Source organism: Acanthisitta chloris, unplaced genomic scaffold (genome assembly GCF_000695815.1).
Source record: "Acanthisitta chloris isolate BGI_N310 unplaced genomic scaffold, ASM69581v1 scaffold22436, whole genome shotgun sequence".
In the NCBI taxonomy this organism is placed as follows: Eukaryota; Metazoa; Chordata; class Aves; order Passeriformes; family Acanthisittidae; genus Acanthisitta; species Acanthisitta chloris.
The window spans coordinates 34,479-48,250 of record NW_008677880.1 but is presented as its reverse complement, the minus strand read 5'-3'; the positions used below and the strand labels follow the sequence as shown (position 1 = coordinate 48,250).

Genomic DNA, 13,772 nt, shown 5'->3' with positions numbered 1-13,772 from the left:
GAATTGTTCTTCTAGTGAGTAGGAAATCTTGCCTTTGGCACTGAGCTATATCGAATGCTACAGAAGGGAATGAAAGGGGAAACCTTTTTCTAAGGAGGAAGGTAACTTTGAATGCAGAGCTGGTATGTGTGGATTTCTGCCTCCTCTCCATTTGGTGCTTTGATTTGCTTTCCCTTTGTCTTGACTGGCTGTGCTACAGTGCTGTTAGTTTTTTCAGTCCTTTGGAGCTGAGAAAAGCTAACACAAAACTGGGATTGGTGAACTCTTCAGATGATCAAATGCTCTGTATACTGTTGTTTCTGCTTTATGGTAAACACACACGGTATGGTAGAAGCTACAGCATCCTTTTTATTCTAAGGCTTGCTTAAGAGCAGTCCTTGATAATGGTCAGTGGTTGTTCTGAGGTGTGTTTGGTAAAAGCTTAAAGAAACCCACAGCCTTGCACTGAGCTGTTCTGTAGATATAAGGTAACTGCAAAATGTCCATTGCCTGCATCTGGGGGTCCCTTTCTTAAAGAACTAGCCTCCCTGTGAAGCCAGGATCAGGGGTGACAAAGGGATGAAGCCCCAAGGAGAACATGCATGATCATAGCTCAGAAAAGAAATTTGGAAGTGCTTTTGCCAGAGGCAGGAGGGATGTGGTAGCTTTTACTGAAGTAGGGACACCTGTGGAAGGACTACGAAGAGGTAAGGGGTATAGAAGACAGAAAAGAAACAGAGCTGTCCCTGTGTCAGCTTCTGTAGGTGTGAGGAATGCTCATAAAGCAGTTCCACCACAGGATCAGTCCTGGCCCAGCTGCCCATATGCATAGGCAGTGTGTTCTCCTCTGGGCAGATCCAGTAGTGTTTCTCTTTGGGGATGCTGTGTAGCTTGTCCTTGTCCTTTCCCTCTTTCCTTTTCCTTTCCCTTCCCTTTTCTCCTGCAGCTGGCTTTCTGTGTGGAACAGGTTCTGTGTCCTCCCTGGCTTTGCCTGTAGTGAAGTTTGTGCCCTAAGCTCCGGGGCCGCGGGATAAGGGAGGGCATTTTTGCTGAGCCTCAATGCTCTTCGGCTGCCTGACGTGGAACTGGCAGCGGTGCAGGGTGACTCAAGGGGAGGGAGGCCAGAGTAACCCATGTGGTGTTTTGTGAGGACATGTGATCCTGCTGGATCAGGGGAGTGGTGGAGAAAGTATTTTAAATGTCAATGAGGAGCAAAATTCTTTAGGCTTTTAATCTTAGTGAGTTTTCGCTTGATTTAGTCAAAACCTTCCCAGATGCTTGCTACCAGTGAGACTTTACTCTGGAAACGTGAAGACTTGAGGGTCTGTCGGATTCACAGGGGGAATCACTGTCAGCCTAATGGGACCTTGGTTGAAACTTTAATTACAAGAAGACAGTAAAAAGCACTGTTTAAGAAAAAAAAATCCCCTTATCAACTTTTGTTGCCAGTCTAGTCAGGCTAAAAATTCTTCTTAATCTTAATGATTAGTAAGAGTTCTTCATTTCTGTGAGATTTATAGTGGTGTTAAATAAATTACGAATGATTTGGAGGCAGTATATTAAAGGAGATCTAATCAAGATATCCAGAATATTGTGACATATTTAAATCCCACAATATTTAAAAAAACATTTTTGAGGGAGTAAAGATACTTTATATACAATTAGAGGCAGTATGATTAATAACCTTGGGCTCAGATTCGACTGCTTCCTTTGGGATTTGGGTTTTTTCTGTATCTCTGGAACCAAATGGATGCCTTAACTACCAATCTGTCAGTGAAGGCACAACTCAAGTGTGGATGTGTGGCCTTGGGTTTGCATCAGAATTTCTTCCACAGACTTGGATTAGTGAGGCTGAGTGTATCTGTGGGTTTTAATTGCTCTCAGGGAAATGTGACTTAGTTTTCCACAACGGGCAGACCTGTCTGGTTTGCATCCTATGACATTTAGGTGTCAGTCCGAGGCAGGAGCATTTGAAAGAGCTGAGAAGACTCAGACCTTTCCAGACCAGCCAGCTAGCCAGGCAGGCAGGGCAGCGTGTTCTCCCCAGCCCCATTTCTTTACGGCTGTTTCAGGAGGGACTGGAGATTTTGATGTGTGAGAAACAAACCCATTGGGTTTGAAACCATTCTGGCTGCAGGTAATCTGTGAGGCTAGAACAGAGTCTGAATTGAGGACAAGAAAAGTGGAGTCAGATACTCTTGAGGTCTGAACACCCACGGGTTGATACAAAGTCAGTGAGTGGACAGTGCTCCTTTAACAGCTGTGTCAGTGCTTCCTCCCTACTGCAGACCCAGAACAGAAGAGTCAATGCCCTCGGAGGCAGTTGGATTGGGAAGCTCAGAATTTTGGAAGGTGTGACTCCAGGGTACTCTGTCAGGTGTATCTGCAAGGGAACTGATTTCTGAGTCAAAGGCAGGGAATGGAAAGGTGTGTTTGAAACCAGTCTACTGTAATTCTGGGTGATACTTATTTCTCAGAGTTTGGAATAGTGAATAGTGGGGCAGAAGTAGCTCCTTGTGAAAGAGGAGAAAATGTGTACTATCAACACTTCATCATCTGAATTTTTCTAAAATTGATTTTACTTCTGTGCGTGTTCATTCCTGAGTGTTCCTAAGCTGTATGTTTTGGTCAGGTATGGCAGGCTTAGCTTTTTGTTCTGTGTGGTCACTTTTGAAACTCCTTATGAAAGAGCTCCAAGGTAAAACGTTTTTGACCATTACCAGCTGCTGTGTGCTTTGTAGACTGTAATATAAACCTGACAGTCAATTTTGGTGGGATGATCTAATGAAGCTCTCAGATTTATTTTAGGTAATAAAAATAATCCCCATTTTTTCAAGGATAAACAGGGATAAATTGTCAGATTAATAGCCCATCTCCTACAATGTCTGCTGTGTTTTCCACGCTGCTTGAAATGGTCACTGTATGCCTGATTTATAAAGACAGTATCACCTTGATGAGTACACAGTGTGTCACTTGAGCAGGATTCATGTCTGTATGGATTTCAGTGGAGAAATATAACGAGACTGTACAAATATTGCAGCCTCTTTCTCCATCACATTCTCTGGTTTATTGGTCAGGATACCTGTGCTGTCGTGACTTTGTTTTTTTGGTATTAATAGCAAAATAATGATCAGATAACATTGGTGGGGAAAACCCCCAAGCTAAACTCCTCTCCATCATGTATTGCAATAGGTGAATTAAATGAATTTGAGATTAGGAGATGAAATTTAGTGTAAAACACTAAAGATCATATAATTCCTGATTCTTTTCTCCATGCCAGAGATGGAGAAAGACAAGCAGAGGAATTGTTGGGGATCAGACCCAAACCAGTCAGATCACAGATAAGCCGAAGCTCCCGTTACCAGCCCTAATGGTCAGCACACCATTCCTGACTGCTGCTAGGTGTAGGAGTGTTGTGAATGAGTACTGTAGAAACAGGTCAGCTGCTTGACATTGTACAGAAACAGACAGCTAAACTATGCCCTGTGGCCCTCAGTGTATGTGTCTGTATGTGGGTTGGCATCACCTTCACGTGACTTTTCCGTGGCTCCGTCATGGTATGCAGAAAGGGCTGTACTGACTGCATGAACACTTAAAACAAAGCAAAAATAACTTTTTCTTGTGATCGTAATGTCTGTTAGCCTGTATCCATGAATTTGAAGGTGAACTGTAGCCTGGAGCTTTCATTTCCTGGGCAAGAAGCCACCTCCACTAGTGTTTAATGGATTGGGACAAGCTCTTAGTGCAGTCGCCGTAGGCCATTGCTTCCCATGCTGCTGTTCTCTCTGCTTGAACATAATCTTAGCACCTTTTGCAGCTGGTGACATACTTGTGTTTGGGTATGTTGAGAGGTTATTTCCTATATTAAGTGAAAAAAAATCTGGACAGAAATCTCAGATTGGGAAAATAACTGTGGAAAAGTTGGATTGTGAAAGCCTCTTTCATTTTCCATAACTTGAGAGTGTAGGTTTAAGCTCCAGGAAAAAAAGATGACACTTCAAGAAAAGACCACTGATAGAGAATCCTGTAAGCTGAATGTGAGACACAGGGCCAGCACTACTGTAGCAGCTGAACTGAAACAGAGCAGTTAGGGTCCCATGCAAGGTAGGTACAGAATGGAAAACTTGACCTCTGCTGCAGTTCTGTTAAATGTGTGTCTGCAGTTAAAACACCAAACCAAAAACTTGGTGGCAAAAATGGCAATGGATGGCAGAATTTGGACAAGTTATCTGTGTCACTGGATACAAAGCACTGTGGCACAAAGTGCCTGGAAAATAACACTTAACAGACTCGTCCATCGGAAGGTGCTCCGTACTATGTACGTGTGCTCCGGACTGTGCGCGAGTTTAGCTGTCAGCCCAGATGTGAGTATGCACAGGACTCTGTGCATACTATTCTGAAACTAAACATGTGGAGTTCTTCATCAAACCACAAGATGTGTTTACAAGGTTGAATGTTTCTATTAGGCCAGTCGTACTGCAAATGTTCTTACTCTCTAGCATGAGTCACAACTAACTGTGTCCATAGTTTCATAATGCATTGACCAGTCTGAAGGCAGTGAGCAAGGCTGAGTCGTGTCTGTCTCCCTCTCCCGTGTCAGCGTGTTCCATGTTGTCTTGCCCTTACTGCTCGAGAAATGCATTGTGCATAATATTCACCTATTTCAGGATTAAATTCAAGTGTGGAATGGATGAGTGCCTGTTCTCAAACCCACAGTGAATCTTTACTGCATGTCTAATTCTGGACACCTCTATTGGAACGGAGAGTCCTGAGAAATTTTGGTGAAAGTGACTGACCAATGTATCAGTTGTCACTGGTACAGCCAGTGTGAGAAGTTTTCTGTCTCTTGTACTTGACTCCAGAGCGTTTTTACAGCAGCATCATGCTGGAAGCTATTAGAGATGTTTGTTTACAGGCATGTCTGCTGGGTTCCATTGAGGGAAGCCAAGAAAATTGCTAGGTCCTTCTTAACCAGGAGCTGTTGTCTTGGGACAAAAATTAGTTACATGCATCTTGACATATGAAGCTTGGGACATTTCCCGAGTCCTTATCCAAGAGTGTGCAGGTGCATGCTGAGGTTTGAAATCACAAGTGACACTGCCAACCTGAGAATCATCCCTTGAAGCGCTATCAGCTCACACAGGCTGTGCTCAGCCTTGTCTCTCATGTTGTGCTCTGAAAACTGCTGCATGCAGATGGTCTTCTAGTATCAGTGAGAGTAAAATTAAAATTCACTATGAAGATTAGTTGTAAACCAGTGAACCAGATTGTGGCAAAAAACCAGTGATCTCCTATCCTCAATCCATCTTCTCTTTCAATACTGTGCAGTCTGATGTGCTCAAATTGTTAGTGCTGCAGTGGTTATGGAAAAGAAGCATTGGAACCCCATCATGGAAATTCTGAGAAGTTATGGATACAAAGAGTTAATAAAACTCATTTTAATATCTTGTTTCTTTTATCTGTAGAGGCATAAACCCCATAAACTGACACTGCTGGTTTGAGGTCAGCCACGGTAAGTGGCTGTTGTAGTGAGGGATTGTATAATACCAAACCCAGCAAATCACCCCCACTCGATTTGGGCATGTTGCAAGGATGATGTTTTTAGGTAGACAAATGTCTCGAAGAGGATGACTTTGCTTAGATCTTCATGAAGATCATGTGCAGAGCATCCCGATGTCAAGGTCTTAAATTACCCCTTAATGAAGAGATCATTGCTGTTTCAGTTTCAGACTTTGCAAAACCTGAAAACAACCTGCACATTGCACTGTTCTGCTTTCTGGGCACGGGGACTGGCTGGTTTAGTTCTCGTGAGGGACCTCTGGAATGGCAGGGATGCAGCTTGGAGTGCCAGGACAGCAAAAGCTGGCCGGGAAACTGGGTGTTATTTAGATGGTAGGTCTGAGATTCTGATCTGTGGGTGTTTGAGTGCCTTCACACCTCAACCTCTGTGACTGCTCCAGCTGGGTCCCGACCCCTCAATTGGTATTGAGAACGTTTTACTCCTAATATGCTGATCACTGAAATCCCAAGGTGGGAAATATGGGTTTAGGAGCTGCCAATATATCAGGTGTGATGGGGAGCTGCCCCAGAGAGAATCACCTGAAGTGTCTCCAGTACTGGAAGCAACCCAGGAAGGATGTGTGGAGCTGGCAGGCAGGGTTGGCTGACCTGTGGTGGGGGAAGGTGCTGGGGCAGTTTGACTGCTGCCAGTCCCTGAGCTGTGTGCAGTTACTGACTCCAGGTGGATGAATTCCTAAGACAGTAGGAGCTGTGAGTAGACAGGTAGGGCAGAAAAAGATCAGGAGTAAAAAGGCTGAAAAACTTTCAGGTGAGAACTAGGAGTACAGTTCAGTAATCAGTCCAGTAGTAAAAAAGTTCACTTCTCACTAAAATACATCAATCATCATCATCGTAATAATAATAAACCCCAATTAGATTGACAGAATTATTTTGTCCAATTTCAGCAATGCAAGATATTTACCTCTGATCTAGGCTGTTTGTCTGAAAAGAGGATTTATTGTCTAGTCTTTAATTTACACTTTCCATATGAAATGATACATTTCTATATGAAAAAAAGGAATGAATTCAGAACGAACAGCTCTGAAAAAATTCAACTGCATTACCAAAAATGAAAATACCAAGATTTTGTAAGTGAGGGGGAAAAAAGACAAGATAATCCAAAGGGAAATGAGCAGTCAGAAAACTTAACACCATCTAGTCAAAATTGTCACTTTTTACTTAAACATTGTGATTAATAGGAAAATATTAGTTTACTTGTCTGCTGCCTTAGATGTTTTTGTTCAAGATATTGCATTTCTTCTGGGTTTAAAATATATCTTTGCAGATTTTTTTAAAATAATTTCTTGCCTTGTTTCTACTACTCTGTAGAGAATAGGAGATGAAAGTAACAAAGCCAAATTAATGCAACTACTGTCAAGTACCTTTGAGTATTGGAAGGATACTTCTGTCTTCCTTGAGACGCTGTGAAACAGATGCTGTTTTGCCATATACAGCTTGTCATAAACATGCAAATCATTGAGCAGTTTTTGTTTAAAGGATGCTTCTTACAAAATAAAACCCTGTCAAAGTCTTCATTTGTGATTCCCCCATTTTGTTATTCCCCTGTTGTTATCTTTCATTGTAAATTAATTAAAACAGTTTGGAGTGGGTACTGGTAGGAAAAGCACCAGTTTAATATGATCAGAAGTGCAATTTTGCTGGTATTTTTTCCCACTTACACAGTGAACACTTACTGATGTGTAACTGTGCCAACAAAGTCTTTCAGATGTAAATGTGACCTTGTGGCTCTATGAATTCATGTGCATCAAGCTGAATTCAGCATCTAGCTGAAAAGCAACTGGGGTGAGGGAGTAGGAAGAAGAAGAGTCAATACAATATTTTCCCTGTTAACATTTTTGAAACCCCAAAAATACGTTGGATGTTTCTGGGGAAAATGATGCCAATGCTTCTGGTGCTTGAAACTGTCTGTATGATGATCTGAACCTGGAAATGTGAAACAGCTTGAAATAAGGGTTGTTCCTTAGGTGTTTACATTTGTACAGCACCAGTTGTGGTGGAATTCTTGGTTGTGAAATGCAAACTAGAAAGTACTGGGGAGTCCAAGTTTGGCATTGTGGTAGAGTTTGACCTTTGTTCCAGTGTGCCAGTTTAAATACCATTGTGTCAAGTGGTTAAGGGTCATGGAAAAAAGTGTTCTGTATACAGAATTGTGTGAAGATGGGCAAAACCATTGGAAGGAAGGTCAAGTATTTGAGTCTCACAAGACGTTCGGCCAGAGATGAAAGTCTTCTCAGCTACAGAAAACAAACACCTGAACTAAAACACCTGGAATATTTTTTGTGTGTTAAGTCAGATCTAATTGTTGCTAAAATAAGCAAGTGCAGATTGTTTGCAGCAATGAAAAGAACTACCCTGTTGGGCAGGAAGCAGCATTTATTCTCACTTGTTATTATGAAGGAAAGATTTTGATATTCCTGGTGACTATGAAGATTAAACCAGAGATTTATGTTAATGCAAAGGATTAAAAGAATTTTAATAACATTTATAAAGATGCAAATGTTCGCCTGCATTTTATCTTTTTGCAGATGAATGTGCCACGAGGGAAATGTTGAAGGGGGAGAACACATTCTCACTCTGCATTACAGTGTCTGGTTTAATACTGCTCTCACATGGTCATTAAGCATTAGTTGTTTTCACCAGTGTTTTTGAACAGTGCAAGGGTGACTAGACTTTTTCTCCCTAGCTGATATACAAGTATCAGGCTATAACAACCAACATCCAACCTCACACACATGGTCCCTGTTTAGTGTATGGCCTCATGCCTTGCAGATTTTGATAAACTGTAAATGTTATTCAGTCTCTTTTTTTCTGGCTACTCCATCACTTTCAAACTCATTTTCTAAACAGTAAAAAGCCTGAAATACTGTCTCCACTCTGCAAGTTCCAGCTGTGTTTTGCTGGTTTCAAACTGTCCTCCCACTGCAAACACAGGTCACACCAGCATGCAAAAGTCTGTGCTTTATTTGGGGACCCTGACATATTATACATATATGTACATACATTTTGTATGGGGAAATTATAGAAAAAATATGATTTGAAAAAGGAGGCAATTAAGGTGAAGGTGTAAACATCACTAGCCATTTAGGTTCTGTTTTGCATTTTTTCCTGTTCTCCAACCAATTGCTTACTAACAGACAAGTGTATATAAACATAAACCACCTGGGTTTGTTATGCAATTGGACTGATGTGACTGTGGAAATGTCCTAACTCTCAAATCAATACAAATCCTCAAAAGGTTTTGAGTAATTAAACATCAAGTAATCCATGTAGTAAAAGTCGTAGCTTTGTTGTCGTTGAGAAGGAGAAAGCTGTGCAAAATACTGCTGTGTAATTTTAGTGGTAGTTCTTTCTTCGTTGTTAAACTTGGGGAAAGTTAAATTTTGTGGAGCACCAATTAAGTGCAAGAAAAAGTTTGCATCTTCTTCCATACTTTCAAATTTCCCAACGAAGTCGTAGTCTATTAAACATGGGCTGCAAAGCCTGTTGACGTGATCCCAGTGGATGTCCATACCCACTGGCCTGTGCACATCCAAGAGATACTGAATGAACTCTTTAAATTGGACTCCAGAGCCTGTCCTTAGTGCTTCTTTGGTTGCATTGACACGGTACCTGGAAATGATGGCCTTCCCAAAAACTGGGTGGTAGTAGTTGTTTGGGTGTTCAAACTTGTCCCGAAACGCAGACACCAGCTTTTCAAAAGGCTCACGGATGAACAGCATCTTTGTGTAAGTGTTGAGCCTGTGATAGATCCCTTTGTGGTCAAACCCATCCAGTCTTTTCAAGTAGTTTCCGTAGTGCACCGTGTTGTGCTGTATGTCTTTTGTGGAGGAAGCCAGGCCGTTAAGCACCATGAGCACCCGTTTCCAGTTGGAGCAGCCAGCTTTTGGGACCTCACAGTACAAAACTCTGTATTTGTCTTCTACGAATATTCTAGAAACGTGATACGGAGTGATTATTCTCCTATTATTACTCTTGTATTTTGAACAAGTTTCTCTCATAATCCGTTTCCTTTCTCCTTGGATCTGATAGAGACTTTTCCACTTGCTGTTGTTTCTATCCTCAGATTTAAGCGTGGGCAGGTTGAGAATGGAGCTGTTCATGGAAATCAGAATTGGGCTCTTTTTAATTATAAACCTCCTCCTGCGTTTATGGAGCATGATGGAATTAATTTCGTCACCTTTCACTTGATCTTTCGTAGAAAACACGATGCTGCTTTGCCTTCTGTCTGTGCTTTGAAGCTTAGTGGGCACACTTTCAGAGGGCTGTAACCACTCTCTCTGCTGTACTGTTGCCACTGCGTCTGCAGTACTTTTTCTTAATCTTCCATCCTGGTTATTGCTGGAAACACAGTCCTGATGAGGAAAAATAGATTAGTGATGTTAGTAAATGAGAGACTGTCACTGTTAACAGCTTGCACAACTTCACGCGGCTCTTTCACATGCTCTGAGTTCAGCAGATTTGCACAACAAAACACAGGGCCGGGAGCCCTGGGCGCTGAGCCTGGTACAGGCTCTTGTCACCTGCTTCTGTGCTTGCATGAAACGCAAGGCTGAGGTGAACCTGAGCTGGTGAATTCCAGTTCAGGTTTGGATTTAACTGTACTTTGGGTGGTGTACACACACTTTGGTATATAGTTTTGTCTTAGGTTGTCCTTGAAATTGCTACAAAAGCTGAGTATTTTGAGGACTTGCTTAATTACCACAGCTGCCCCTGTTGTCACACAATGGAAGGTTTAATTGGTTTGTGTCAGGTGTTTCCCATCCACCCCAGTTTAGCAGTTAATCTTGGAGTGAGGGCAGCTGTGCAGCGAAGCCTGGAGCTCCGGAGGGTTTGTACGGTGGAGGGAGGAGGCAGAGGGAGCCCCAGTGGGAAGAGGGAAGCAGAAAGGACTGCAGTGAGAACACGGAGCCTTGGCACATGAGAAGTGGGTTTGGTGAGAACAGCACTCGGGGTACCCCACGGGGAGGCTGGAGGGAGGTGAGCCCGGGACCAAGCAACGGAGACCTGAGGAGGAGCAGGAGGGAGTGCGAACGGCTGCGTTAGGGAAGTGAAAACTAAGTGAAGCAGGTCTTTGGACAAGGGATTTTGGGACCTACTTGTTTCATTAGGGAGATCTCCCTGGTCCATGCTTTGCTTGGTGTGTGGCCCAGGCATGCTCCACTGCTCCCTGCTTCTCAGAGCAGCTGAATTAAGTCCTGTCTTTAGCCTCCAAGACTAAAATTAGGTGCTGGACACTGTTTAACTACATGTCATGCCTGCTTTGAGAACTCACGTGGGAGCAGTGGTGGATGCACCACTAGGGAGGATTTTGAGAGGGGAGAAGATGTAGTTGCAGAATGTTTATTGCTGACCCAAAATACTTAGTGATTATTTAGAGGTTTTATAAATTGTAAATATTTTGTTTTCAGTCTTTATTCAGTATTTAAAGCTGGCTTAAAAATAAGATACTGTACAAATTTAAAGGTCTACAATATGGGGATTAGAAGGGTCATACTGTTTCAAGGTGGCAGATTAAATCTTAGTCAACTTTACAAGTGTTTCTGTTGGCTGAAAAAAAGCAATGCTATAGGTAATTTAAGCTTGTGCTGCCTCAGAGGTGAGATCTTGTCACATTGTTGTTTAAGGGTCAGAGATTAAACAAGCCTCAGAAAAGAGATTCAGTATTTGCTGCAAAAAGCATTGGTGACAAAAGAAAAAAAATCAAATTGTATTATTTTGTAGATGACTTGCTTAAATTGCTAACTTATACAGAACTCAGATGCAACAGATCAGTTTCAGACAGGTTTTAGGCCAGTGTTGCAGAACTCGGGTTTGTCCTGGTAGTGAGGGTGGTCTGTGATGTGCAGACTGGGAAACAACGCAGGATTTGTCATGCAAGGCTCTATTCAGCTGTTGGGAGCGATTGTTGTACTCCGCTCCTAGGTTCACAGGCTGTTCTGCTGGCCAGAAGTGTGTGTTTGTAAACCCCAGCCGTGTTTCTGCCTGTTCCCCTGCACAGAGGGCTGTGCTTCAGTCCTGTCTGCTCGTCGCCCGGCCCCGCTAGGTGGAGGAGTGTCACCAGGATTCGTCTCGAGCAATTCGCTCCTTTGCAATGGGATTCCGTGCAGAATATTAGTACACGTGAAGTTTACAGTGTGTCTTAGCGATATCCAGGCTAGGAAAAAAAACTCATAGAGCCGAAGCCGCACAGCTTATCAAATTCGTATTTTAAAAGGAAGATTTCCATTTTATTGCAAAGCTTTTGATGCATCTTTCCTTTTCAGTGCTTCACCTCCCGTGTAGTGGCCTTATCTGAGCCAAGTCTATCCGCACTGCATGCCTGGAATATGGCAATGATCTTCCTATGTACTTGTGAAAACTTACTTTTTGTGGTTGCTGGAATCCCATGTTATATTTTATCCCTAAACAAAGAAAGAGAGTAAAGTAATTATTTAGAAAGAAAAACCATTAGTTTCTTTTTTTGCTAGACTGATAACACTGTGTCTTCTTGGTAAGTAAGAAGAAAACAGGAACAAGTTCTGTTAATGCAATAATAAATAGACCCATGGTAAATCATAATGCATGTTTCATAGTAGCAATACTCCTTAGAAGGCCTTTATGTACAGATGTCATAAAATTGTAAAATGGAGTGAGTGTCTCTGTCCTCCTTACAGGCAGGGAACAGAGGTGGAGAAAAGTGATTGCTTAACCCCAGTTAAGGGGAAGATTGCTTAACCTGCAGTTAACCAGTAGCAGAATGAGAAACAGCTGGAAGTTGTTTCAGGGTTAGAGATCCCAGGTTAGAGCTCCACATGAACCCACAGCTGTTTTGACAAGGACGATACAGGTAAAGGTATTGCAGAGCATTAAGTGAGAGCATCCCTGGGATAGCTCAGTCCCAGCAGGTTGGTTTTCATGGTGCTAGGAGAGCTCTCAGAAACACCTTGCATGATAGTTCACATTGTACCTTATTGCAGCTAAAGCAGCAAGTCCAACATAGATGATCAATCATGCTTTGTTTTGTTCTGTTTTTAAATCAGATCTACAAACTGTTACTCGTAGCAGAGTCTAAGTAAAATTGCTGTGGTTATTGCTATGCTCGAAGATAGAGCATCTGTCTATCAGTGTTTGTGACTCTTGGCTCATGTTTGAGCTTTAACTCCTCAGCAGCAATTTGTTAGCAATAAACTCAGGTTAAAGTGGTGTGGGATATTATGATTCTGTGCCTATTAAAAGTAAAGAGCATATTATTTTTACTTATCAGAATTGAGCTCTAGACGTCTTGTAGGAGGAGTCTTAAGCCTCCTCCTAGCTGCTTCTCACAAAAGCTGCAAATTAAAGTCAGAAGGTATACTCAAAAGAGAAACTGTGCTAGTCTATAGCATCCTTTTGTGTGTTCTGGAGGACTGAAACTGATTGTTTGGCCAGGCTTTTAGGAGATGTTACTGAGCTGTTGTCCAGTTCCTGATGTGATCAGTTAATGAACCACATTTGTTCCACTCTTGGGTAATATGTTACAGAGCAATGAAGGACAGGAAACTGCTGTCCAAAAACACCCCAGGGAAACCTGAGCCCAGCACTTTGAGAGAACTGATTCTAGAGTGTGGGTGATCTGTTTATACCGTGGAAACGTTGTATTTGTCAGCAGGTGTAACCTTCTCTTTGTTGTCACCCTAAGGGTGTATCTAAGCCCTTTGAGCTGCTTGACCTTCACTCTAAGGCATCGTTAACACAGCTAGTTGGAGCAGTTGCAGAACTCAGGATGGGGAAGATGTCTACAATTCTGTTCCCTTTCCAAAAGCACTTCAAGCTTTTTACAGTTGAAAACATAAATAGGTGAGGAAAGACTTCTGGTCACTTATCAGAAAAATGGGCAAGTACTTTCAATGGAATCAGCTGCAAATATTGGAGCATTTGCTGAGTCCAAATTATAATGAAGTGTTAGGGTTAGCTTTTTTGGTTGTGGTCATTTGTCCTGGCTTCAACAGGAGCTGTAAAGCTTGTAGCCAACCCACACAGTCTATGTCAGTAGCTGTTAAATTTGGTATGTATCTGCCATGGCTAATAATCATTAAAAAAGTCCCACAAAAGCACAAAGAGCAAGTATGAGGCCTTTCTATGTTGTGGTTAACTATGACCAATTATGTTTTCCTAGTGGTGTTTCATAAAGGTGACTTATTTGAGAGATGGCTGCTTGGTACTGATATGCTCTGCCTTAAAACACCCCAGCAAAT

At 42.2% G+C, this 13,772-nt stretch overlaps 1 protein-coding gene across 1 annotated transcript; it reads right to left on the bottom strand.

Moving 5' to 3' along the window:
* Positions 1 to 8,774: 8,774 nt before the first annotated feature.
* CHST8 (carbohydrate (N-acetylgalactosamine 4-0) sulfotransferase 8) lies at positions 8,775 to 11,952 on the bottom strand. Its single transcript, XM_009076690.1, has 2 exons — positions 11,923 to 11,952; positions 8,775 to 9,911 (listed from the first exon to the last, which is right to left on the bottom strand). Exons 1-2 carry the CDS (start codon positions 11,944 to 11,946, stop codon positions 8,775 to 8,777), a joined length of 1,161 nt encoding a protein of 386 aa, XP_009074938.1. The 5' UTR covers positions 11,947 to 11,952.
* Positions 11,953 to 13,772: the final 1,820 nt, after the last annotated feature.

What these genes read in the sequence shown, in the direction of transcription:
- CHST8 (XM_009076690.1), bottom strand. Translation starts at nt 11,946, where the DNA reads ATGGGATTCCAGCAACCACAAAAA. An exon ending in GATTCCAGCAACCACAAAAA is followed by an intron (nt 9,912 to 11,922) that starts GTAAGTTTTCAC and finishes TTTCCTCATCAG; the next exon opens with GACTGTGTTTCCAGCAATAA.